This window comes from Fundulus heteroclitus, chromosome 19 (genome assembly GCF_011125445.2).
Source record: "Fundulus heteroclitus isolate FHET01 chromosome 19, MU-UCD_Fhet_4.1, whole genome shotgun sequence".
Taxonomy (NCBI): Eukaryota; Metazoa; Chordata; class Actinopteri; order Cyprinodontiformes; family Fundulidae; genus Fundulus; species Fundulus heteroclitus.
The window spans coordinates 32,392,871-32,420,680 of record NC_046379.1 but is presented as its reverse complement, the minus strand read 5'-3'; the positions used below and the strand labels follow the sequence as shown (position 1 = coordinate 32,420,680).

The window sequence follows — 27,810 nt, the reverse complement described above, 5'->3', positions numbered from 1 at the left end:
GTGGGGAAAAAGGTGCAATCAACAGTTTATTTAGTCCTTTAGGGAAGCAGGGAGAGGTGGTGTCTCCGGAAGCTGGGGCTGGTCAAGGAGGACGGAAGGCTCACGAGGGTAGCAGCTGGAGATGTGGTAGGCAGGTGGTGTGGCTCGGTGGCAGGTGGCTGGTGTGGCTCGGTGGCAGGTGTGGCTCGGTGGCAGGTGGCTGGAGCGGAGTTGAATCCTAGGAAGACAGGACAAAGGTTACTTTGTGGAAAAAACACAGCAGAGTCTGAAAAAGAACGCTTTCTCTAGAGGAGAATGTTGGTTGATCTACCAACTAGCGGTGACCATCTGGCAGTGAACACACAGGAAGCCAGGCTTTAAATACTGCTCCAGATGAGGATCAGACTCAGGTGTGTGCAGCCAGCTCCTCCCCAAGCCACACCTATCCAAGAGAGAGCACACCTAACCACACCCACACAGTCACAAACACCACACAGTTGTGTGCATATTAGTCAGAAGTTGTGAATAACAAAAATTTGTAAACTTATAATAATTGAAATCTCATGCAAAAGATGCAACATACAGTTTAAATAGTTACAACTTCAATAACTAATATATACAAATTTCAAGTATAAATTTGGGCTTTACTCTTCATGAACACAAACAGCAGCGGCTACTTGAGAATACGGATTTTTTTCTTTGAGAATACGAATTCACAACAGCAGTCTGACGTTACAGTTTTTGAGGCGGGTTAATCGAGCACAGAGTGCGAAGACAGGAGCCGTGCACGCGTTCTTCAGACTGACAACTTTCTCAGAATGCACTGCGGCTGCAGCTTGATTCGAGACAGCGCAAACAGAGATCACAGTGGTAAGTTAAACACTCCCTTTTCTGCTGCTGTTCTTCGAAAGTACGTTTTCAGATCATTTGAGGCGAGAACATTATACCTTTAAGCTTCCCTATTTACAGAGTTGGTGCGTAATTTAAAAAAAATGTCAGACATTGAGCGTCTGTGCCAACTGGTAGGCATTTTAAGATTGACAGCCTATTTCCTACTTTTATTTTTAAAAACAACAACATTGTGGATGGTATTAAACATGTGATCACGTTGAAATTGTGACTATTTCTCTGTAAATAATTAAAATGAAAACACAATTTTAATATATTAGTAACAGTAAGGCAGTAGGGTTAAGCTACTTTGTTGCACCTACTGACCTTCACAGCATTGATCATTAATAAAGGAAAAGTTATTTCTGTCCACCCACCTTTACAGTGATTAATCTATAAATTATGTGCAGTTAGTTCAGTTCATGCTTTCAGTGAAATGGTAAAAATACCAGAGAAAGGAAGCCATTTGTTACATTTACTATACAACACTATACATTTTACCTTTTCTTTCTTGAGAACTATATTAATATGCATGTTAACCAGGTATAGTTTTATGATGTGAAAAGGTGAGAATTGAAAAAAACAATTATGGTAACATTTGGCATTTTTTATTTACAGGAAGAAACAGAAACAAAATATGTAAGGATAAACACCTCTGTGCCAATCCTCCAAATATTTTTTTTAATGAAGGGGACCTGAAACCAGCCTTCGGGCTAAACAGGGCCACCGTCGTGGTGGTCCTCTTTCAGCTGCTGCCCATCCAGAAGGTCCAGGATGGCCACAGAAGATAGAGGTGCTGGTGACCCTCTACTGGCTGACCTGCGGTACATCCTATAGGGAAACAGTTTGCCAGTAAGATCTCTTACCTTCTTGTCCTTAAATAGAGCCAACAATGACACACAATTGATACATAGATTATATAAATTGGATAGAAGATTAAGACATATTAGCATATTACCTAAATTACAAGTTATTTTATATTTGGTACAGGTCAAGTGGAGACATGCTACAACAGGCACCACGCCAGGGCGAGAAACATCACTGAGCGTGTCTTTGGTGGTCTAAAGACACAGTGGCGTTCCATCTTCTTAAGGGCGCTGGAGGTCCGCCCGACGTTTGCCCCAAAAGTAGTTGCCGCCTGCTGCATCTTCCACAATATTTGTATAGAGGCAGGTGAACAGCTTGATGTGGAGGACGAGACGGTTGACCCAGAGGAGGACAGCCATCCGGCCATCCGGGAGCTGAAGACTGGGAGCGGCTCCAGTGGGCTGCATGTTTAAGTGGACATGACTACATCTGACCTAACCTAGATCAGTTCTAGTCATGTTCACATGCTGCTTCATTTAATTTTTTTTCACTACCGGTAAAAATACATAAAAACATCAGTAAATTAATTTCCATTCCAACAATTTTTTAATTTTATGATTGTAGGCATTGCCTATTTGTATAAGATGTTAATAGAAGTTATTTCTTTGTTTTAAACCATGTTAGTAACTGTTAATAATTTGTTGAATATGTTACACTGGGAGGAGGCCCAGGGGAAGACCCAGGACACGCTTAGGGCTGGACAATATAGAAAAAAAGCATATCGATAAAAAAAATACATACTGATCGATAATTATCAAAAAGATTTAAAACCTGGTTCTTATGATATTGCTAAATGACTAAACACTAAATCCCAATTAAATCCTTATTTAACCAACATTTTTAACTATAACTGAAAAATAACTCAACTTAAGAGACCTGGGTGATGTCATTAAATACTGACAAAGACTAAACTAGTGACCAGTAAAATTACTAAAATAAATATAACAAATAAATAAACAAATAGAATAGCCTATTTAGATGGGAATGGTACACTAGTTACTCCTCAGGGTCCTTTCTCTTTCTATATAGTCAATCGAGAGGCTGACGCAGGGCTGAGGTCCGAGGTTGTGGCGTGGGAAGACACAGATTGCAGCTCATTTTGCACTGATTCCCTGCACTCGTTGCACAATTTAGGGAGCGCTGTTAGAGAAAAAACAGCGGCCCGGAACTTTATATCGTGGCTCAAGAGTGGCGAGTAGTTGTTTGAACCCAGGTTTTTCAACTGCAGACAACAGCAGCATATCCATCACTATGAAGCACGTTACTGCATGCGTGATGTCCTTATGCCACTTGGACGCTTTGTCATTTTATCACAAAGAAGTGAGCCCAGTTTAGCTGCAATACCTGCTTTGTTTTGGAAGAACTTCCAGAAGATTCCTAAGAAGATGACGCGGAGCCGACACAGCTTGCACTGCTGCGGGTGTGAGTGACTTACGTGATGAAACAAGTTGGTTACGTTACCAGACTTTGTTTTTACTGGTTCCTTGCAAATTTTACAAATCACTGTGGTTTATTGCTGTCAGACTGGCAAACTAGTAAAACCACGTTTTGGGACAGTTTCCTCCGCCCCTTCTTGCTGCAACATATTCACGTGCTCTGTGTTGTGGTTTGAGAGGGCGGCGCTTTGTGACGGCTTTGCCTGGGTCTGCGAATACTATTGGTTGACAGGAAGCTTAAAAGTATAATGCTCTTGATCTGGAAACGTACTTTTGAAGAACAGCAGCAGAAACGGGAATGTTTAACTTACCACTGTGATCTCTGCGCTGTCTCGAATCAAGCTGCGACCGCGGTGCATTCTGGGAAAGTTGTCAGTCTGAAGAACGCATGCACGGCTCCTATCTTCGCACTGTGTGCTCGATCAACCCGCCTCAAAAACTGTAACGTCAGACCGCTGTTGTGAATTCGTATTCTCAAAGAAAAAAATCTGTATTCTCAAGCAGCCGCTGCTGTTTGTGTTCATGAAGAGTAAAGCCCAAATTTAAACTTGAAATTTGTATATATTAGTTATTGAAGTTGTAACTATTTAGACTGTATGTTGTATCTTTTGCATGAGATTTCATTTTTTATAAGTTTACAAATTTTTGTTATCCACAACTTCTGACTAATATGCACACAACTGTATTTTTATGTCAGTTTCTTCTGACAGTGATCTTACCTCATAGATCTGAGCATTCCCTCTTGTACTAAAATGTCTGACCTGGTCAAAATGTTTTGATTTGAACCACATTTGCCTGCAGTGGGAACAGGGTTGATGCTACATCATTTCATGAAAATAAAAATTTTCAACCCAAAGAGGGCTTAATCCAAAGTAAATGAAAATGTGAAACTGAAAAACAGATATAGTAGGTTGGTCCAATTTTTTGAAATGTCATTGCATTATCATTAAGTACTATTTCACAACTCAAAAATGGTAGTCAGTAATCTATACAGCCCCCACATGACTGTATACATGCCTGAGAATGTTGGGGCATGCTACTTATGAGATGACGGATGGTGTCCAGATTCTGACCAGGGCCTCACTGAATTCCTGAACAATCTGATGTGCAACCTGGTGGTGTCGGATGGATCTAAACATGAAGTCCCAGAGATGTTCTATTGGATTTAGGTCAGGGGAGCATGGCTGCCAGTCAATGGCATCAATTCCTTCATTCTCCAGGAACTGCCTGGATACACTTGTTGCATGGGGCCAGGCATTATCATGTACCAGAAGCAACACAGGACCCACTGAAACCAGAAAAGGTTCTAACAATGAGTCTAAGGATTTCATCCCAATACCTAATGGCAGTCAGGAAGCTATTGTTTATCATGTACAGGTCGGTGTGCCTCAATGCTTGATTAACACTGACCCACCACCAAACCAATCATGACATACATTGTAACAGGCAGGTTTAACATTCAGTGCAGCTTCTCCAGACCCTTTCATGTCTGTCACATGAACTAAGACTGAACCTGTTCCCATTCCTGCAAAGAACAGGGCACAAGTGCTGAACCTGTCAATTCTGGTGTTTTTGGGCAAATATTGGTTAAGCTCCCTGGTGCTGGGCAGTGGGCCCTCTGGCCATCTTCATGAAGTCACTAATAGTTTGATAAAATACATTCATGCCAGTGACCTGCTGGAGGTCATTTTGTAGGTCTCTGGCAGTTCCTTCTTGCCCATTGAAGCATATGTCGGTAGGACCGGCATATACTTCTATGGGCATATGTCGGTAGGACCTTTACCGATGGGTTAAGGACATTCAACTTTCAACGGCCCTGCCCAGCTCTTTTAGAGGAAATGTCTGTCTAATGGAATATCATCCATACTCTTGGTACTGTGCCTTGAGACACAGCAGACCTTCTGGCTATAGGTCTCCACCAGTACTGCCTGTGCAAGCTTCTGTAGGGCCCAGGTATCGGCGCATGCTATCACTAGTGACATTGACACTTGTCAAATGCAAAACTATTTAAGAGCAGTTCATAAAAGGAGGAAGAAAAATGTATATTCCAGAAGGTTAACCGACTTTGCATTGTACTCTGATAAAAGTTTTTCTTTCCTTTTAGCCATCTTAATCCTCTTCTGGTTTAAATTCTGAGTTTGTGACATGCAATAATTTCCAATTTGTCCAAACCACATTTGACAAATGGTACTTTGTTAAAAACAAGAATGATGGGGCCTATTTCCAATGACAGAAGAACAAACCCAGACCATAAGCAGTTCACCACTCTGCTTGGCAGTTCGAATGAGTTGTTCAAGCAGATGTTCAGGCAGATGAGCAGTGTTTAATTTTTACCAAAATGGGCATTGTGCAATATGCCCGGGCCTTTCCGAGGTTGGTCTATTCTGATTAAAATATATTTGTCGGTAGGGTTGGGAATTGAAAAGATTTTCACGATTCCGATTCCCTTATCGATTCTGTGAAACTATTTGATTCCTTTTCAATTCTCTTTTCGATTCCAATTTGGGGGAAAAAGGAGAACAAACAGTTTAATGATGAGCATCAACTTTGTTTACTTAACTATCACACAACCTTACAAACTAACAAGGTCAAGATGTCCACAGCAAATGTGCAACTGGAATAACATTTATATTTGTTTAAATAAAAAAAGGAATATAAGAACAAACTTAAATACAGTAGATGAGTTGTTTAGAATACAAGAAAAGTTAGTTGTGACAGTTGCTTATTAATCTCTCTTTAGATAACCTCAGTCATCTAAATCTGATGGAGAAGGCCGCAACTTGCGTAACTTTCGTATAAAACGTGACGTAACTTGCATAAAAAAAACGTTGTGCTAACATTGTGCTGCTCAGAGCAGCGGCACGACGGAATCGAAAAGAGAATCATTTAGCAAGCTGCCAAACGGTGCCAGGGAATTGAAAAACACGGAACCGGTTCTGAACAGGAACCGGTTTTCGATTCCCATCCCTATTTGTCGGAGATGTTTATTTATTGGTTTGTCTTTGTGAACTTGTCAACATGTTTAAGTTTGAGTGTTCTGTGGAGTGATCCTTTCTGGGACATTCTAACTATAGATTGATGGGCTCCAAGTTGTTTTAAATAGCCTTTTTATTATCTATGATGAAAGAAAACCATTGCTTTGCCAGGATAACTGGTAATAAACTGGTAATAAAGACTTCCTGCTTCAGACTTCCACATAAACTTTATAAGGAAGTGTTTACACTAGTTGATGATCTGTTAATGAAGAGCATTTAGTAATCTCTTTGTTTTGAGAGGCAGTGAAGGTAAATCCTAATTTCTCAGACCTGTTTATTTGTTTCTTGGCTGTGTTTTGCTACAGTCCACAACAAAAGTCTTGTCACTTATCCATTTGACAAGCCCAGGTCCGGCAGACCCCTGGGCTCCTCGTGATGGACCATTTGTTGGCTCGAAAATCCAAGGCCAGCCCTTGGTCACCTCAAGTCCCCATGTAAACCAAAAACGCTTGTAGAATTCTGTCTCGAAATGGCCTCCATGATTTAATTAGTGCTGATCAATCAGCACTAAACAAAAGGCAATTAAAAAAACATGTGGCATTTGCCAAGGCCCACAGCCTGCTAAAAGGATGGATGCTCCAAAAGTGGCAGAAGCTGGATTTTTCAGACAAATCTTTGGTTAAATTACATCACAGCCACCGCAAATATTGCAGGAGACCTACTGGAGCCCAAATGGATCCAAGATTCACCCAAAAAACTGTTAAGTTTGGGGGCAGAAAAATCATGATCTGGGGTGACATCCAGTATGGGGGTGTGCAAGAGATTTGCAGGGTGGAAGGCAATATCAATAGCCTAAAATATCAAGAAGTATTAGTTACCTCTTACATACTCAACCACAAAAGGGGTAAAATTTTGCAGCAGGATGGTGCTCCATCACATACTTCCATCTCTACATCAAAATTCCTCAAGGCGAAGAAGGTCAAGGTGCTCCAGGACTGGCAAGCCCAGTCACCAGACATGAACATCATTGAGCATGTCTGGGGCAAATTGAAGGAGGAAGCATGGAAGATGAAACAAAATAATCTTGATGAACTCTGGGAGGCATGTAAGACTGCTTTCTTTGCTTTTCCTAATGACTTCATCAATTAATTGTATGAATCATTGCCGAACCGCATGGATGTAGTCCTTCAAGCTCATGGAAATCAAACAAGATATTGTATATGGATCTCACATCACCACTACTTAATTCACTGATGTTATGTGTTATGGGAATGTTATTTGAAGGTACTATGGCTTCATGTCACTGGGATAAAGGAGGCTTGGAGACATGATGGCTGTGTATGACATCCACTGTCTGCTGATTGCCAAGGCCAAATGCAGCGTAGCTACTGTGCGGGATGATGATTGTCTAGGATAGACTGTCTTTGTTTTGTCTCATGCCAAGGCCACTGTCAAGTATCAGGGAGAGCCGAAAGCGCAGACTGCAGTGGGACTGTGGGGCGCGATTACTTTCCATCTATGTGATCTCTGCTCTGTTTCTCAATAAAAGTGCTGTAACTTCATCACCGTCGTCTCCTTATTCAGTAACTCAGGGAAGTCAGCTAATATTGTTTAGAATTCCATCCACATTATGAAACATATTTTTGTATTTGAAGTAAATTATTTGTTAAATTTTTACATTACTCTTTGCTGACAAAACTTTTGTCTTGCCAAAATCCGACCTTTCTGTGTTTATTAAATGATCAATCTTTCTTCAATGAAGCACATTTATTTTAATATATTGAACATAATTTGGGAGGGTTTTAGCTTAGATATGAGCCATTTTAAAATCAATGGATTGATTAAAAGTCATGTTATTAGCTGTTTCTAAAAAATGGATAAGTGACAAGACAATGTTTCCTAACATTGCTGGAGTCTTCACTTCACCAGATCTTTGACACTCTCCATTCTCCATGGTAGTCAATGAAGTTGGCCAGAAACTTTTAGATCTCTTAGTTTTGTTACATAAATAATGCTACACAGCAAAATGTCATATACAGTCCGTGGTTGAACATCAATTGGATTTGTTTTGCCTTAACAAGAACAACAGAAGTTTTAATCAAGATTGTGAAGTTATCATTGCATTTACTAAATAATTCATAAAATATATGCAGTTGAGAAGATTTGTGAATCAATGCCTTACTGTGCCCACATTGATGGGAATTGTGGCAAATTCCTGTAGAGACAGCAGGCATAAGTGCATGCTGGATGGCCATTTCCCACATTCGAGCCACATCTGGCCCCACTCCGCTGACCTGTAATCAATTTGTAGAAGAGGATATTTTAGATTTAAGAATGTTTATATTTTATCAGTCCAGCCATCCATCCATTCACATTTCTCTCCCTTACTGCATCAAGCCCGCGCTCCATTCCATCCCTCCCTCCATTCACACATCCATCCCTCCACCCATCAATACATCCATATGTCCCTCCCCATAACTAGGTGTCCCTCTCTACAACTACCCGTCGCTCATTACATCCACCTACCTGGATCCACCTTTCCAATTCAACCAGTCAAAAAACACAATGCATAAACAATATCTATATTCACACCCCCTTCAGGACTCTCTTACGGTAGTGATAATATGCAATATATTTTAGATTTTTGAATATATTTTTCATATAAGAATAAGAATCAGAAATACTTTAATAATCCCAGAGGATTGCTGTCAGGGTTCTCTGTGTTGCCTTGCTCTAACTCTGTTCCTCAGGTGGTTCTAGTTGGCTGAGGGGGTGTGGCCCACATCTGCAGCTCGTTGAAGGCGGCTTCCTCTGGCTTCTTAAGCAAAGCTTGGACAGATGAAAGACGCCAGAACCTTAAACCAGTCGTGGTACGACGTGGCCTCTGACCAAGTTCTCGTAAACCTGCTTGTAAGCCTTTTTCTCTTTGACCTTGAACTAATTCTGGCTCTCCTGTTTTTGTCACAGTTTGGTGCTGTAGCACTTACCTGCCTTGACGCTCCGTCCAAAGAATTCACCTCCAGAATCACAAGGCTCAGATTTTGCTCTGGCGCTCCCCCTATTGCTTTCTGGAAGTTACCCAGTCAGGCTCGAGGTTCCCTTCCCGGATTCTGATGGTTCTCGTTTCTCTCTGGTCAATCCATCTGTCACTCGCCTTCGCAGAGGTCTGCTCCGGATCCTTCGCCAGTAAACATCTGCCGTCCTCCAGCCACTAGCCACCAACTAGAGTAGGCTCACAGAGTTACCTTGGCACACCCCTTCCCCCGGTTAGGTCTATCCAGCTAAAGGTAAGCGGCGCACGTTCTGGCTATTTCCTGGTTCTTGCCCTCGAGTAACATTCTTCCCTCTCTCTGCAGTCTCCCCGCTTCGACGTTCAGGCCTCGTCTCGTTACTCGTATCATTGACCTTGCTGTTTGCACACCCTAAATAAACATCGTAAACTGACTGTTGTGTCCCGTTCGTGTCTGCATGTGGGCGAAACACCTTAAAACCATGACAGAAGAAGGTTCTGGCCATCAAAGCCCAGCAGATGCGTTCGGGCGGCAGCTAGCCACGCAACAAGAACAGTTGCACTCGCTCGGGTTAGCCGTTAACTCCACTCAGGAGCAACTCCAGATGATAACCGCGCAGCTTAGCCAGCTGAACAACGCCTTTACTTCCGCGTGTTCACAGCCTGCCAGTCAAGCACCGGTCACCCTGCCTCCAGCCGAGCAGGAAGCGGAGGTTCCCACTCCGTCTTCACCCCCTGAGAACACGTCACCGTGTCCAGAGAAATTCTCCGGGGAAAGCGGAGAGTGTGGTGGTTTTTTATTTCAATGTAAGCTAGTATTTTGTCGTTCCCCCCAGGCTTTCCCCACCGATCAGATTAAGATATCTTATATTCTCCGGCTCTTGTCGGGCAGGGCTCTTGGGTGAGCTGAGGCCTGGTTCCCCAATTGTCAGTCTTTTGGTTGCACTTTTTCAGAGTTTGTTACTGAATTTAAGACAGTGTTTTCAGCTGAGCTGGACTCAGCCCAGCAGTCCTGTAGCCTTCTGGCATTAAAGAAGCGAGGTCACCATGTTTCGGATTTCGCAGTGGAGTTTCGAACTTTGGCCGCAGCCGTAGATTGGTCTGACAAGCCGTTAAAGGCAGTTTTTTATTCAGCACTTGATGACGCATTAAAGGATGAATTGGCTCGGGTCGAGGAGCATTTGAAGATTTGGTGCCGTTAGCCATCCGTCTGGACACCCAGCTACGCAGCCGTAGCCGCGGCCGTGCTGATAAGACCTTACGGCCACCAGGATTTACCCCTCCCAAGAATGGAACGCAGCGACAGGTAGAGACCTCCCCACATCCTCCGCAGCCCATGCAGTTGGGCCAGGTCCGTTTTACCAATGATGAGCAACATCAGCGTTTGACGGGCAACCTGTGTTTCTATTGTGGTAAAGAAGGACATTTTGTTAAGGATTGCTCCGTGCGGCCAAAAGATCGAGTCCACCGCCCGTGAGGGGGAGGACGGCGGACAAGTTTAGAGCTACCCCCCACCATGAAGTCTCAGATTTGTCAGGTTCTCGGTTTTGTTTACCCTTCTATTTAGGTTTTGATCAGGATGGTTTTGATGTTTTGGCTCTCGTAGATTCGGGTTCCGATTTTAATTTGATTGATCAGGAGCTAGTTGATCAGCTTCGTATTTCTACCGAGCCACTCTCTGAAACGCTATAGGTTTCAGCCTTAGATGGCCAGAAACTAACCAGGATTATGCATCGCACCAGACCGCTAGACATAATAGTCTCCGGTAACCATCGGGAGTAGTTGTCCTTTTTTGTGTTTCCTGTTAAACGCTCGCCAATGGTATTGGGTCGGGCTTGGTTAAGGGTCCACAATCCTCAGATTAATTGGGCCGAGTCCCGGCTCGAATCATGGTCTCCTGCTTGTTATTCACGCTGTTTGCAATCAGCTCGCCCGGTTTCTCCTCCTTCGTTTTCCTCCACACAACCTACTAATGACATAGATCTCTCTCGCGTTCCGCAGGAGTACCATGATCTCAGGCAAGTTTTTAGTAAGAGTCAGGCTACTTCACTTCCACCTCATCGCCCGTATGACTGCGCCATTGACCTATTACCGTGAGCACCATTAACCAACAGTCGCCTCTATAACATCTCGAGGTCTGAACGTCAAGCACTTGAAAAGTACATAAATCAATTACTCTCTGCAGGGTTGATCCGTCCATCCTCCTCCCCTTTAGGTGCCGGCTTCTTTTTTGTTGGCAAAAAGGATGGTTCTCTTAGGCCCTGCATCGATTATCGTGGCCTTAATCAAATAACCATCAAGAATAAGTATCCACTTCCCTTACTTTCCTCAGCCCTCGAACCGGTCCAGAACGCAGTCATTTTCACTAAGCTTGATTTGCGCAACGCTTATCATTTAGTTCGGGTCAGACAAGGGGATGAATGGAAGACAGCTTTTAAGACGCCGTTAGGACACTTTGAGTATTTAGTTATGCCCTTTGGTTTATGCAATGCCCCAGCTGTCTTCCAATCTTTAGTTAACGATGTCCTTCGGGACTTTTTGAACGATTTTGTTTTCGTCTACCTAGACGACATTCTCATTTATTCTAGTAATCTCGAGCAGCATAAACATGTCCGCCTTGTCCTGCAACGACTGTTGGAGAATCGTTTATTTGTCAAAGCTGAAAAATGCGATTTCCATCAGTCCTCAGTTCCTTTCCTCGGTCTAGTTTTAGAGGGCGGACAGGTCAGATCCGACCCAAAAAAGATAAGGGCGGTAGTGGAGAGGCTCGTCCCTGAATCTTGGAAACAGCTTCAGCGTTTCCTTGGCTTTGCCAACTTTTATCGTAGGTTCATCAGGAACTACAGCCAAGTAGCCTCTCCCCTACACGCTCTGACCTCAACTAAGGTTCCGTTCGTCTGGGGCCCAGAGGCAGAAGCAGCTTTTAGTCTGCTCAAGTCACGGTTCTCCCAAGCGCCTATCCTTATTCATCCCAACCCACTTAAACAGTTCACCTTAGAAATAGACGCCTCAAACACTGGGGTAGGCGCAGTCTTGTCACAACTTTCAGACTCAGATAATAAACTCCATCCCTGTGCCTTCTTCTCGCGACGTTTTTTCCCCAGCCGAGCGTAATTACGATGTTGGTGATCGTGAGCTGCTAGCGATCAAGTTGGCTTTAGAGGAGTGGCAGCACTGGCTTGAGGGATCCGAGCAACTCATTATTATATGGATGGACCATAAGAACCTCTCATACCTTCAGTCAGCTCGTCGCCTCAATTCTCTACAAGCCCGTTGGTCATTGTTTTTCTCACGATTCAACCTCTCAATAACCTACAGACCTGGTTCAAGAAACATTAAGCCCGATGCTCTTTCACGTCAGTTCGCTCCACCTGAACAAGAGAAGGAGCAGGAACGGATTCTTCCCCCCTCATGTTCTGTCAGAGCACTCCATTGGGACCTACAAGATAGCATCAACCAGGCTCTGCGACTAGACCCAGATCCCGGCACAGGTCCCTTAAGTATGTCCCCCAGTCTGTCCGCCCTGACGTCCTGCAATGGTGCCACGATTCCAAGTTTTCTGCCCACCCAGGTATCTTCAGAACACAGTCCCAAGTCTCACAACGCTTTTGGTTGCCCTCATAGTCTAAGGACGTAAGAGAGTATGTACTAGCCTGCCCAGTTTGTGCTCGTAATAAACCTTCTAATCAGCCACCCTCAGGTCTACTCTGTCCACTTCCTATCCCCAAACGTCCCTGGTCCCACCTAGCCGTTGAATTCATTACCGGACTCCCTACCTCCCAAGGCATGTCCACCATCTTGACCGTCGTGGACCGTTTCTCTAAGTCATGCCACCTTATCACCCTCCGTAAGCTCCCTAACGCTTTTCAGACAGCCCAGCTCCTCATAAGACACATCTTTCGACTTCACGGAATACCCGTCTATATACTCTCTGACCGGGGTCCCCAGTTTGTCTCCCAAGTCTGGCGACACTTCTGCTCTGCCCTCGGGGTCCGCTACACCCTTACCTCCGGTTACCACCCACAAACCAATGGACAAACTGAACGCCTTAATCAACAGTTGGAAACCACCCTCCGCTGCCTCACGTCTTCGTCACCCACAGACCGGAATAAGTTTTTGCCCTGGGTAGAATACGCCTTGAATTCCCACGTCTCCTTATCTACAGGTCACTCTCCCTTTGAAGTGTCCCTTGGCTATCAACCCCCACTTCTCCCTACCGATGAACACAAGATCCCCTTCTCCTCAGTCAATGATTACATCAACCGCTGTCAGGATATCTGGAAGACCACCATTACCACTCTGACTCGCGGCGCGGAGCAGAGCAAGAAGTTCACCGACCGACGCCGCAGACCAGCTCCCCAGTACCACCCCGGTCAGAGGGTTTGACTCTCCTCACGAGATGTCCTGACAAACCCTTCAGCCAAGAAACTCGCCCTTCGATTCTCCGGACCCTATGAGATAGACGCCATCATCAACCCTTCCACTGTTCGTCTTCGTCTGCCACCTCACTCAAGAGTACACCAAACCTTTCATGTCTCGCAAATTAAGCCCGTTTTGGACAGTATCTTGTACCCACCTTCCTGACCCCCTCCATCCTCCCAGGACAGTCAAAATCCTCGCGTCCTCAGGGTTGTGGACGCCCGTCGACGAGGTAAGGGTCATCAGTACCTCGTCGATTGGGAAGGTTGCAGTCCTGAGGAACGTTCATGGGTATCTGCAGCAGCCATCGCCAACAAGGACTTGCTTTGGGACTTGGTCTGCTCAGCCCAGCACCTCCTCGTCTGGACCACCAGGAGGCGGTCGTTGAGGGGGGGGGGGTAGTGTCAGGTTTCTCTGTGTTGCCTTGCTCTAACTCTGTTCCTCAGGTGGTTCTAGTTGGCTGAGGGGGCGTGGCCCACACCTGCAGCTCGTTGAAGGCGGCTTCCTCTGGCTTCTCAAGCAGAGCTCGGACAGATGGAAGACGCCAGAACCTTAAACCAGTTGTGGTACGACGTGGCCTCTGACCAAGTTCTCGGAAACCTGCTTGTAAGCCTTTTTCTCTTTGACCTTGAAATAATTCTGGCTCTCCTGTTTTTGTCACAGTTTGGTGCTGTAGCACTTACCTGCCTTGACGCTCCATCCGAAGAATTCACCTCCAGAATCACAAGGCTCAGATTTTGCTCTGGCGCTCCCCCTCTTGCTTCCTGGAAGTTACCCAGTCAGGCTCAAGGTTCCCTTCCTGGATTCTGATGGTTCTCGTTTCTCTCTGGTCAATCCATCTGTCACTCGCCTTCGCAGAGGTCTGCTCCGGATCCTTCGTCAGTAAACATCTGCCGTCCTCCAGCCACTAGCCACCAACTAGAGTAGGCTCACAGAGTTACCTTGGCACACCCCTTCCCCCGGTTAGGTCTATCCAGCTAAAGGTAAGCGGCGCACGTTCTGGCTATTTCCTGGTTCTTGCCCTCGAGTAACATTCTTCCCTATCTCTGCAGTCTCCCCGCTTCGACATTCAGGCCTCGTCTCATTACTCGTATCATTGACCTTGGTGTTTGCACACCCTAAATAAACATCTTAAACTGACTGTCGTGTCCCGTTCGTGTCTGCATGTGGGCGAAAACACCTTAAAACCATGTCAGTTGCACGCTCCAGATATACAAACAACATATTGCTATACAATTAAATATATATATATATATATAAAAAGGGGGAGCAGACAACCTGCATCTCGTCAAGTCTGGTTCCACCTGCATGAGAGCAAGTCTAGTTCTGCCAGCAATCCTGGTCTGTCGGCTTTGAACATTTTCGAAAACCGCTTTTTAACATGCTCTATATTGGCTAATTCAAGGTTTACACCTCCAAACCTGACAAAAAGGGAACAATGTAAACCTGAAACAGAGCAATGGCGTAAAAAAAACGGAAAACGGGCCGAGTTGATTGAACGGTAAGCTTTGTTTTTTTTTTTCCTGCGCGGCGGTCATGGCGTCGTCGGCCGTTTTTTTGTTTGTAATCACTGTCCAGGGATCGGTATATGTTTAATGTTTGTCTTATTTGAAATGTTTTTGAGTAAGCTATCCTGGTAGCAGGGTATCATGTTAGCGCCTGCTACCATGATAGCCTATATGCTATCATGGTAGCAGGCGCTTCATTATTAACATGTCGGCCACCAAAATACTCTTACCTGTTCACTACTAGATGTCGCTGGAATTGGGTCAGGATGTTCTTCGGTTGGGCCCTTTCCTCCGACAAAATGCTTGCTACATATATAGGTGAATTTGGTAACTTTTTCCGGGTTGAACTGTTGTGTAGGCTGACCGCACCGGTGTACCCAGCGCACACATTTCTCCTTGGCAGTCTTGAAGAAAACATCCTTCATATGCAGCCGATCAGCGTACCTCGAGTCGCTGTTGCACGTTCCATAGCAACAATGTTTAAAAACCATGGTCTTAGATTTGGAAAAAGCAGTCGTTTACCAAGTAAAACCAAGGGTAACGCACGTCTCTTTTACAGCGAAACAGCGGCGGACTATGCAAGCTTGCCCTACTGCGTACCACGTGATGTGACGTCATCGTGACGTTACGTTTCTAAAAATAGCTCGCTCGCGGTACGCCATTAGGGGACCCTCACAATTTCTGGCAATGAAGTGCAAACTAGACCATTGGAGCATGATTGTTAGGGAATACAAGAATCCTGAAATCAAAGCTGCACTGTTGCCCCTTATAGATCTTTCATAGCAAGGATATTTTTGCACTACTCAGATGGTTGAATCTTATGTTTTTTCCTTTTCCCTCCCCTGTTCCCTTACTCAATTTTAGACCTTATGTTTAAAACATGTTTTAGTTATACTTATGATATGGTATTCATTGACAGTAAATAAAGCAGCTTGTAATGGATACCATACTCCCTCCCAAGCATGCCGGAAATGCAACAATACAGTGACTACTATGATTTTTTTTAAAAAAAGCATTAGTGAAATCCACCCAAAGTTATAGAGTGACCAGTCAGCTATACACTGGTGTGAGTACAGTATATATCCATGCATAGACAGCCTATTTCACATTATTTCACATCAAATGAAATTAAATCTGTCTCACCAGAATGGTACTACCAGTCATAGATGAGTCGCCTCTTAACAGATTCTCTCCAACATAGTAAACCAACGATGCTGTAGTGATTTCAAAGCAGTGAGGGTTGGCTCCTTCAGGAAGCAGAGAGAACGTCTGAGCGGGCTCCAGAGACAGGATCTCTGACAGAGGAATCTCCTGTAAACAGATGAAGAGTAGGAAGCAAATGGAGCACAGCTTGGGAAGATCCAGTGTTGTTGGTGGTGTATGATCTTTCCTGACTTTGCTCTTTTGAAGGGCTAATTCAAAAAGGAACTTCTATAATTTTTGGGTTTATCTATGATCTGAGATCACTTACCATAAATTAGACAATGCAGTATCTTGTTGCACAATGTCTGATTTCAATTAATTTAATTCTGAGTATTATGACTAATGAGAGTAAGAATGAGAGCTATACAAAGCCATTGTTAATGAAGCCTTGACACTTTATTCACCATGGCAAACACTGGGGCGAAAATCAAGCTATTCTATCCTGCTGCTTTAGGAGGCTTCAAGGGTTTGTATTCTTTATAGTGATTACATCCTACAAGCCTATATATTACATGATGCCAATAAAATAATCTCCATGTACTGTACCGTATATGCTCACAAGAACTGGCTAGGGTCCTGTTACATAAATTATTGCATCAGCAAAGCACTGGATTGACGTGATCAGGCTGTGCTTATATTGAGAATCAGCTTCTCTATACCTTTTGGCTCTGGTGTCTTTCATCTTCTCTTTGACAAAAGCCCATAGATTGCAAAGGGGTTTGTCAGTACAAATTGCTGGCCAACCAAGCACAGGCAATCAAGCACACGCACCATGGTTATTAAAGCAGGTATTAGTACTTGTGGCTGTGTGGAAAGGTACCAAATCATGTTGGAAAGTGAATTCATATCTTTTGGCAATATAGTGTACATACTAAACATGTTATTAATATGAAGAAGTTATTTCGTTCCCTTTAATAGCTTGGAAAAAACACTGGAGAAGTAGCTCCTCTTACCCTGTAGTATTTACTTCCTGTATCATTTTGAAACAAAGTGATGCATTTACTGTCCAGACGCCAGTAATGTCTTTTTCTCTGAAACATAGCAACAGTGGAGAAAGAAAAGAGATGTTAGTAACCTAACAGGGAAAAGAGCAGACACAATCACCAGTAGCTGAAAAATATTTGCATGAGAAGGCTGTTTTAGTTTCAATAATTTAAATAAAAAAAATATCTAAAGGCAGAGAAAGTCTTGTGTAACCATGTACTGTCCAAAAAGCCTTGGAGCAAAAGATGAAGTTGTTACAATTTTAGTTCAATCAGTACATTTGCCAACAGCCATATATCCACTGATAGGTTGGGTGAAAATGAATGAATGATGTTGGGCCATCATCACAGGAAAAGACTGATTTGCTGTGCTTTTCAGCGTCCATTGCGGCTCTGATGTCACACACCAAAGTTATATAAGGGGCTGAGCCCCACAGATTCACTCTCTCTGCTACCGGTCCAGCCAGAAGACATCAGAGAAGCTCTCCAGCTGTGACTTGGGTGAAGGCAGGCACATTGGAGAGGACCACAAAACTTTCAGGGCTTGTTGTCTGCATATGCTCCGTTTTATCTTTGAAGGAGCACAGCGGAATATGCTGTATAATTACTCGACAGCACTCACTCATTCCTGGATGAAGAATGTGGAATATTATTGTGCCATCCAGTGTCTTTGAATCTGAGCATAGATTCCCCAAGGAATTGCTGTTGAGTGTTATTTGACAGATAATTAAAGCTGTATTCTCACACTGCACTCATTCAACACCCCAAAAAAGAGGGGGGCATTGGTCACGTGTCTAGGTGCAGCCCGACAGACACAAAAACGATGTGGCAACAAATTAAGATGAAGTATGAAATACAGTTTAATCAGGTAAGGTTATGAGGTTGTAAATTATTCTAATGTGTAACTGTAGCCGACTAAACTAGCCTATTTCAACATATGCAATTAATTATAGGATGGTGTAAGTTATTGAACTAACTATGTTAAGTTCTTTGCCAGCATTTGGCTTCATCCATCCTTCAAAAAAATTAGTTCACAAAGTGTAATTTGTGCAAACCTCACTTGGTATTAACTATATAGTTAATGATATTGATATTTTAAGTTGAAGTAAAGGTGCTGAGGTCCTAACAGTCTTGGGAGGGAAACCCCTCAAAAACATTAAATTAAAGAATGTGAGTGCCATACAGCCAATTAAACCTAAAATACATCAATGGAAAATTAGAGCCAGAAGCCTCAAAGTTTGATACAGAATAAATTATTGCTTTCATTCTGTGTAGTTCTTTTAACAATCTTTTGGGTCTCTGACTATGGAACACCATTAAACTCTACAGTAACTGAGTGCAACAGTAACATTCCTGATAGCGCGACATACAGTTGCCGTTGCCATATAAATGAAATGCAGCACAAATAACTGAGAGCGTCCACTCACTGTACTAGAAAAGCGATGTGCGGGCTGATAATATTAAGATAAATATTTGACAGTGGCGAAAAACGATAATGCTTGAAAATATATTAATCCAGAAATGATAAGACATTTAATTATGGTCTGATCAGCCTCTCTCGACAAGGATTTCTGTGAAACATTTGCCCTCTAGCATACAGGCTCCTCCAGAAAATGACACACCTTTTCTAACACTTCCATGTGCAGAACAAAAGAAGGAAAAACTCAGGGTTAACCCTAACAACCTTGTTACCGAGCAGGTTTGTTTCATGGAGTAATTTGTTGTTATAATTTGATTCAGGGTATTGCCTTCTGAGCTTTCTGAAATGGAAAATCCAGGGTATGCAGGAATTTACTCCAGAATTTACTGTGGATATCCACTAACCCCATTTTATAAGCTCTGGAACCTAACTTGGCAACTTAGATTGATAATGTGTAGCACTCTACATTCTGCACAATCAATCTGGATCTGCTACCATCAAAATTGTTCAGGGAAAGAGGGACATTCAACAGAACTTTCTGAGCTGATTGGGCAAAGTAACACTCAGGCTACGTTCACACTGCAGGTCTTGATGCTCAATTCCAATTTTTTGCTGAAATTGGAATTGTTTGAGGTGGCCGCTCATATTACTATCAAATGCGAACGCCATCATACTGCTGTGTGAACGGTTCAGGACTGCAAAGCGACCCACATGCGCAGATAACAGAAGGACACGTCACACAGCAGCACCCCTTTTGTAGAAGTAATGGTGAATGTAATTGTTTCTAGAAGTGTTCAATAAAGTTTACTTTAAAAAAAACATGGATAGAAAGCTGTTTAAAATATGTACTAAATTAATACTATATCACAGCATGACCAAGTAAGGTAAGAAGAAAGCAGCACATCAATTAACAATGGTCTTTTATGGTAGCACTAACTTCTACAACTGTGTGGATATGTAATGAGAGACAGGAGAACAACGCGAAAGACGGATAAAATGCGACATGCGACACACCAATCAGACAGCGGATGCTTTAAAAAAAATCTGCTACATATCTGAATTAGTATCACACATGGAAGTGGCACAGATGGGATTTTTTTGGGGGGTGAAAAGAATTGGGCTGCGTACACTACTATGAAGAAGACGGATATGGGTCACACAGGGGCAGAAAGATCAGATTTAGGTCGCATTTCCCAGCTGTGTGAATGTATCCCTAGTGCCTGCCTACCAAAGGTTGGTTATAGCCAACCATGGTATCAAATGAAAATGTTGTAAGCAGCAGGTGCCATGAAATACTACAACAAGGTAAATTAGTCAAGGCATTGCTGTTCTTCTTTCAAAAGAGAAATGTTGGATTCTGACAAAACAAATGTGATAGCAGCAGCTATGTGTGCGTCCTTCTGCATTGCCATGTTTATTTTGGTTCAGCTGTGGGCTCGGTAGCTCTTGCTTTTGTCACAGTTGTTTGTGCCACCCAAAACCATTATACTGCAACATGATTGGCCTGAACCATTTTTGGTTCGGTCCGGAAAGGTTGAGGCAGGACAAGATGGATTTGCGTGTGTTTGTGAACGCACAAATAGCGTGAGAATTCAGCTTGCACACTAGGTTAATTGGAAGCAAATGCTTTTAAAATGAAACTGCTGCTAAGCACAGCATGTTTTCTGGGGGAAACTCTGTTCAGTTCTCAACTTTGCCTCTTATTGTGATATTTTATTCTTTGGTAGTTTAGTGAATAGTGTGTAGTTGGATCATTTATTGACTTATTCATGTTGACTGTGAAGTTGAACTATTTAGTTGATAAATTCAAACATATATTAAATATAGTTGTTTGTGCTTATTTTGTGCTATTTACTGAAGGTCTGTGCTCATATTCCTTGTTGGTTACGTGTCTGATAATACAGTTTCATCTATGATGATTTAAGTCCATTTTTATACAACAATTAATTACAATTATGATTCATAATCAACCAATCCTAATTAGGCAGTCTATAAACACTATTTCTGCTATATTTGAGGGTTATTTAAAGTGATAACAGTGTTTAAGCTTGAAGACGTTAACTGTCCACAGCTCTAGCTCTTGTGGGATGTTTCTAGTCTTGAGTGTTTAGAACCTACCAGATCTTTTCATGTGAAGTGAAAGAAAAAAAACTATTGCACCTCTGAATGATAAAAGTCTGATTGGGGTTCCAGCAGGAAGCTGTCAGTACACACAGTGGCCATGATTTGAAAGATTACTAACCTTGTATATCCAAATAAGTAGCAAACACTTGCAAAGGTTCACTTGCTACTCAAACTCCGCTTATAAGCAAAACCTGCCTTTTGGTGCAGAAAAACTAAACAGTAATTAACTGAATGAAAAATTCAACAATCTAACAAAAGCATATGGAGGACTAACTCTGACATATTTAAAAAATAAAGACAGAAATAAATAAATGCTCGATAAACAAATAAGTACACAATTAAATGCACAGAAATACATGAAATAAATGTATGCATTAATTAAAATACAGTGAGATTTATACATGGATCTGGTAAGCTGTTCTCTCAATACTATTGATACATTTTTTTGGACGGGTAGGCAGCGGAAGGGGGACCCATCCGGTCCTGATTTGACTTATTTTGTGAGATACACCCTAAATTCCTGGAGGAAAACGGTGTGTCTTTCGACCTTGTCATTCCTGGACGTTTGAAACTTTCACATTTGTATTAAGGATACTGGGATCTCTACTTATTGGTTTTTGTGGATTTTTGAATTATCGGCAAATACAGCAGATGTCGGTAGACATTTGGCCTTGATCAGGCTGCCGGCTGCAAATGACGTGCTTACTATGGCTGTGAACGGACAAACCTGGAAAGTGAATGGAGCAGAGCCGAAAAGCTGGCTGTGCTGGAACGCAGACTGGCTTTGGTGGTTGAACTCAAGGGGAGATGGGATAAAATCTGGAAGTGAAGCGCGAAAAAGCCCAATAATTTGGAAAATTGGATTTACCATTTGGAGCAAGCAAAAGACTTAAAAGCTGACAGGAAAGGCAGTGCAGCTTGTCTCATAACAAATAACATATTTGGATTCCCTCCCTATCTCAACTCCTGGATTGTTATGGTGGAGAGTGCTCAGAAAAGCCCCCGGCTACCCCCCCCCTCCCTTGCGGACACCTGTGGATGCTTTTTCTGAACTGTTGGCCGGCTGATAACATCAAGGACAATGGCCTCTGGAGAGTGTTCACGGAAATATAACACTTTCGCCCAAACACACACGCATAACTGATACTCATAAAACTGATGAATTACGCACACGCGACAGGTCTCAAATGTTTACCTTCTGCATACATGTTGTCTTGTGTTATTTGTGCTTTTCGTGCTATGAGGGTTTTTTTGTCTCGGTTGTTTGTCTCTTGTTTGGTGAGAGCATAAATTGGCAAACATCTGTCTCTTTTTTTCTCCCCCCCCCGTCTTTCCCCCACGTTGTTGTTCTTCCTTCGACAGATTCAAGGGCAGCGCCTCGTGAACTCCGTGTAGGCGGGGTTCAGGGCTGTTTGGAGGAATGCAGCCTTGACGGCTGCGCTGAAATAGCAGCGGCCGACTGGTTGCGTTCCTTGGCAACGCAAGGCCTCAGTCAATCGTTCCCCCAAATGTTTGTTTGTTTAAGTGTATGTGATGGACGGTTGTACTGGAACTGATTTTTCGATTGCAATGCAAATTGTAATTGACAATAAAATTTGATTGATTGATTGATTGAATAAATGTTTATATCTCTTTTAATTAGATTATTGATAAACCTTTATAACAATTACTTTATTATCTGTTATAATTTTCAACGTTAATTACTTTTTCAAATGTATTCGTTTCTGTGTATATTTTAATCTTTTTCTATGTTTTATTCTTCCTTTGTATTTTCTTTACTCTATTTATTTCTGCCTGTCCTTTTTACATTTCTGCATATATGTATGCTTTATTATGCAAATAATATGTCAAAGTTGGTCCTCCATAAAAGAAAAGTGTAGGTGTTAAAAAAGTATATACGAGAGTATCCTTGCTGGTATAATGAACCATCCAGCCTTCCTTCATCACATTGCTGTTCTTCCTCTTGGTGTGTTTGACAGACTGAACAACTCGCATCAGCGGAATGTTGTTGCTGGTGGACGGGCTGCAAGAACACAGGCAAAGCACAGCTTCAAATATTGGTTCTGTTAGCATTTTTGTGGATTAATTGTATAAGTGTTTACCTGATGGCACGGTTAGAGTCATCCAGGTCAGGGTCACGCAAGTCACTAAGGTCACCGGCTCCAGTCTCCAACATCAAACCTCCCTCTAAAGTTAGTGCTTCATCCATGTCATCAAGGAGGCTACCACGTCTGTCAACACCGGGGTCATCAAGACAGCCTTCCCCCATCATAACATCTGACTCTGCTCCAGGGCTCAGAAGCTCTGTAATGCAACAATTAAAGTAAAATAGCCAAATAGAACTTGAAGACATAATTAAACCCAACTGTAATTACAGCAATTTGAAAAGAAAACCTGCAAATTATAAAATCACTAACTTATAAAGGAAAAAATAATAACCATCCATCCATCCATCCATTTTCCAAACCGCTTATCCCTCATGGGGTCGCGGGGTTGCTGGTGCCTATCTCCAGCGTTCACTGGGCGAGAGGCGGGGTACACCCTGGACAGGTCGCCAGTCTGTCGCAGGGCAACACAGAGAGACAAACAGGACAAACAACCATTCACACACACTCACACCTAAGGACAATTTAGGGAAGCCAATTAACCTGACAGTCATGTTTTTGGACTGTGGGAGGAAGCCGGAGTACCCGGAGAGAACCCACGCATGCACAGGGAGAACATGCAAACTCCATGCAGAAAGACCCAGGGGTGTACTCGAACCCAGGACCTTCTTGCTGCAAGGCAACAGTGCTACCCACTGCGCCACTGTGCAGCCCTTAAAAAATAATAACCATAATTTACAATTTTGTAAGAATCAAATTTGGATGTCTAAATAAATAGGTCATGTGGCATTTAAAGTGTAGAATTTGAACCAAATACAAAACCATTGGCTTGGTAAATGGAGACATAGGTAAATATGCAAGGCATTAGAAACAAGTACCGGTTTTGAGCAAACTTTAAAATTTGCAGACAAAAATTGTATTTGAATTATGGAGAAAAAAAAACTTTAACCATCTTTAACAACTCTAAAGGAGACAGGGTGATTTGATAAACACTTTATTCAAGGATATCAAATCCCCATTTGCCACTTAAATGATAAACGGGTGGAATTTTCACATGTTGCAATACTTTGTGCTTTCAAACAACAAGCAGTAGATTTGATTATGTGGAAAGCTTTTCTCTGGGCTTGTCCATCAGTGTTCAATGTGGCATTTTTGAAGTCAGCAGTCGCTTTCACAAAACACTGAAAACTGAGTGTAAGAAGGCATTTTCATCGGGACTGAGGGGCCATGGGAGCTGAAGTCAGCATGTTATTCTCACCCCTTTGAGTCAGCAAATGAGGCTGAGACAGCATCATATCTGTGGACTTGAGACTTCTATCTGCATTTTTATTATTGTAGTTTTCATTATATATATTGTTTTATTGACAGCAGCACTTTGAGAGTTTTTATAAATGTTTTTTTTTCCTTTTCTTGCTGTTTTAAATAAAACTGCACATTTCTCTGTTCTTCTTTAAGACAGATATATAGCTCTGTGGTGTGATGTGTGGTTAGTAAGACCAGTGTTATTAGAAAAAAATTCTCTATGTCTCAACACATTAAGAAGGACAATAGTTTTGTATTAATTTCAACTATACACCAAGTTGATCTGCATTTGGTCACACAATATTGTAATATGACATGTTCAGCCGCATGTCATTATCCAACTGCTGGTTGTCTAGGTGATGTCCTGAAAACAGTGTGGGCTACAATGACAACTGGCAAACTGTCTAGGAAAAACCTTGCTAGTGCCGGTTGATGTAGTCAGGATCCATACAGAGAGAACGTCATACTTGCTTTGGCTTGAACGGACCTCAGCCTCCATGGATATCAGGTCATCGATGTTGATATTTATCAACATCGATGACCTGGTATCCATGGAGGCACCGAGGCAACTTTTCCACTGTGGAGGTTCGCCTTAGTAAAGTCGCATAGCAGAGCCGTGCGCACCAAGTGACGACACAAAATGGTTAAACATGTCCTCGTATGTTATATGAGGCCACTTCTTCATTTCTTCCTCTCAGTCATAAATAGTTTGAGGCTGTGGCACTGACCTGCCACTTCATTCGCTCCGCAATTTTTGGAAGCTAATGTTATCTGGCCTAGGGAAGCGCTGAAACGGAAGTGCCGCACAAATAAAACGAAGTTGGACCAATAGTTACTTCTTTGTTCAAAAATAAGGTGGATATTCAACTGGTTTTGCTCAAAATGTGCATAAACAGAAACACTTTCATACTTTGGACCTTGTACTGACATACAGCAATGATTGCGAAGAATTAACAATATTCCCTCATAACCCTGTCCTATCCGACCATTTTTTAATAACCTTTGAGTTCAACATAACTGAGTTCTCCACCCCAACAACAAGGTTTCATTATAATAGATCCTTATCAGACTGCTGTATCAAAATTTAAAGAGTCTGCCCCCCTTTTAATTTCCTCAGTATCACAGAAACCCAGCAGATGGCAGCAATGTTGTTTTCTTCCCATTCACAATTTGACGCTTTTGTTGTCTGAGTCACTTCCGGGTTGCATTTTGCATTAGACAACGTAGCCCCCTTGAAAAAGCAGGTGATTATTCATAGGAAGCTGGCTCCCTGGATTGATTTAGAGCTCCATTCGTTGAAGCACATTGTTAGGAAATTGGAGAGAAAATGGTGCCCTACACATCTAGAGAAATCCTACCTAATCTGGAAAAACAGTCTACTGTTGTATAAAAAGACCCTTCGCAGAGTTAGAGCAACATGTTGTTCATCATTACTGGAGGAGAAAAAAATCCTCTGATTCTCTTTAGTACAGTTGCCAAACTTACGCAGAGTCATAGCTCTGTTTATCCATCCATCCATTTTTATTGAAAATAAAATAATTTGCATCCCTCCAAACATGATTATCTCGTCCTCACTAAGTGAGGCAGCGTTGGAAGAATATTTAAAACCTGATCGGCTTGAACTGTTTAGACACAGTAGACCATATCTAAAAGTTTAGCTTCAACTAAACCTTCAAGTTGTATGTTAGACCCAATCCCAACCAAGTTATTTAAGGCTGTGTACCCTTTGATTAATGCCCCCATCTTATACATGATTAATCTATCCTTAGTAAATAGATAAGTACCACAGGCTTTTAAAGTAGCTGTTATTAAACCTTTACTTAAGAAATCCTCTCTTGATCAAGATCACTCAATAAATTACAGACCTATATCTAATCTTCTTTTCCGATCTAAAATTCTTGGGAAAGTAATTGCTAATCAAGTATGTGGACATTTATAATTCACTCTGAAAAACTCACGCAGAAAGAAAAGGCAATTAGAAGAATTTTATTGATACAATATTTTAAGAGTTTGGCGCTCAGACCTCGGCAGGAAAAATTCACGCTGAATTATACTTTAATATGCATAATGTTGTGATAGTACCGCCAGGATCATCAAAAGAATTGATCTTAGATTGAATTCTGAACAGTGGAAGGGTCACAAAGGAATTCCACTCTGCCCGTAACACGAGACTCTCAAGGCTTGGACGGCCCTTTCTCCCAGCAGGAGGTCAGCTGTGAGCCCTCCTAACAGATAAGACACAGCACAGACAAAGAGCCCAGATCACTTCAGCATTCTTCTGCAGACCAGTTCAGCTCCACTACAGCTCTCTGGGAGCAGACAAAGGAGGCCAGACCATGAGGGCCTGGTCGGCCCTCACCGACACACCAGCCAGCAGCTGAGGGAGATTCCCGGAGCAGCCACGCTTGATCCAGGGTCTGCTAGACCCGACTGCCTGCTTCAGCAGAGGACCTGACTGAATCCGGACGAACATGTCCGGACAAATACAGAGCTAAGTTGCTGTCTTAACCCACAATCAGATGCAGGAGCAAAGATCCCTGCATGCGAAACAGCTCTGTGTATTTTTCCTCAGCCTGTACAGGGAAGTGAACACCCATGGAGCCGAAGGCTGTATGCTGAGGAAAACCCCTGCTCATCGGACTGCATCCCGGTCAAAGAACGTAGCCTCCAAGCTATCCAGACCAAGCTGTTAGCCACATGCTGCTGCAAGGCTAACGCTAGCCTGCCAAGAAGAAACCAACAACTTCCTCCTTCAACGCCCCTTCCGTGAATGGCCAAACTGAACAGAACTGAAAAGGACAGGTTTGGGCAGCGGTCTGAGGGTGAAGAAAAAGGTTTATTGGGAAATGTTTGTAAACCGTGGTGTTTTGAACAAAAGGGGTAATCGGTAGGTCGCGCTAGCTAACAGGATATTAGCCTTGCTAACATCCGGTTTCGGACCCCTAAAAAGGAGTCTGTTTTAAAGCGTAAAGCGGAACTGTTCTGCTCTGCCATCCTCCGATGGTGTTATAAGCCTTATTCCTGCATCAATATGGTATATTAATGCCGATTTTCAAGGCAATTTCGGCAACATTATGTTGTAACCTATTAGCCAATGAGTTGCCACAGCGACCCCATGCGCCCGGAGGGAGAATCGCATTAACAAACTCGGTCGTAAGGGTTTAAATGATTTTACAGGACAAACCGGTCCTCAGAATATTATTTTAACAAATAATGTTTTGTTCAACTTGGGCTTTGCATTGTGAATGGATTGAAATACATGGCAAATGTTTTAACTCCATTCCACGTTTTTGTTAATCAGATCTGCAGTGAACCAGGATTCACTGAAGTATTCTGATTATGACCAACCACTTTTGTTTGTCTTTTGTTTGTTTTTGCATGTAAATAGTTCCTTAGCTTAGCTTCTTTTTATCTTCATTTTGCTTAGTAGTTTAGTTAAGTTTCACTAGCCTAGTAGAGAGGATTTATTAATCGAAATATTGTGTTAATTCAGGTAAACAGCATTACATAGTGATGTTCTCTGGATGTTCATTTTATTTCTGTTATTAAATTCTTGAACTTGAAAAGAAGCTGTCACTGCTTTATTCTATG

General features: G+C 42.6%; 1 protein-coding gene across 4 annotated transcripts in view; it reads right to left on the bottom strand.

Annotated features, from left to right (window-relative positions):
- prkd1 (protein kinase D1) overlaps positions 1–27,810 on the bottom strand; it is a 247,947-nt gene that overhangs the window by 125,317 nt on the left and 94,820 nt on the right. For all 4 annotated transcript variants that reach the window (XM_012851006.3, XM_036150357.1, XM_036150359.1 and 1 more), the window contains exons 8-12: positions 22,915–23,116; positions 22,712–22,835; positions 17,239–17,316; positions 16,226–16,393; positions 8,328–8,439 (exon numbers count right to left, since the gene is read on the bottom strand). In XM_012851006.3, coding sequence (XP_012706460.1) covers positions 8,328–8,439; positions 16,226–16,393; positions 17,239–17,316; positions 22,712–22,835; positions 22,915–23,116 — 684 coding nt within the window. The remainder of the gene's footprint in view (positions 1–8,327; positions 8,440–16,225; positions 16,394–17,238; positions 17,317–22,711; positions 22,836–22,914; positions 23,117–27,810) is intronic.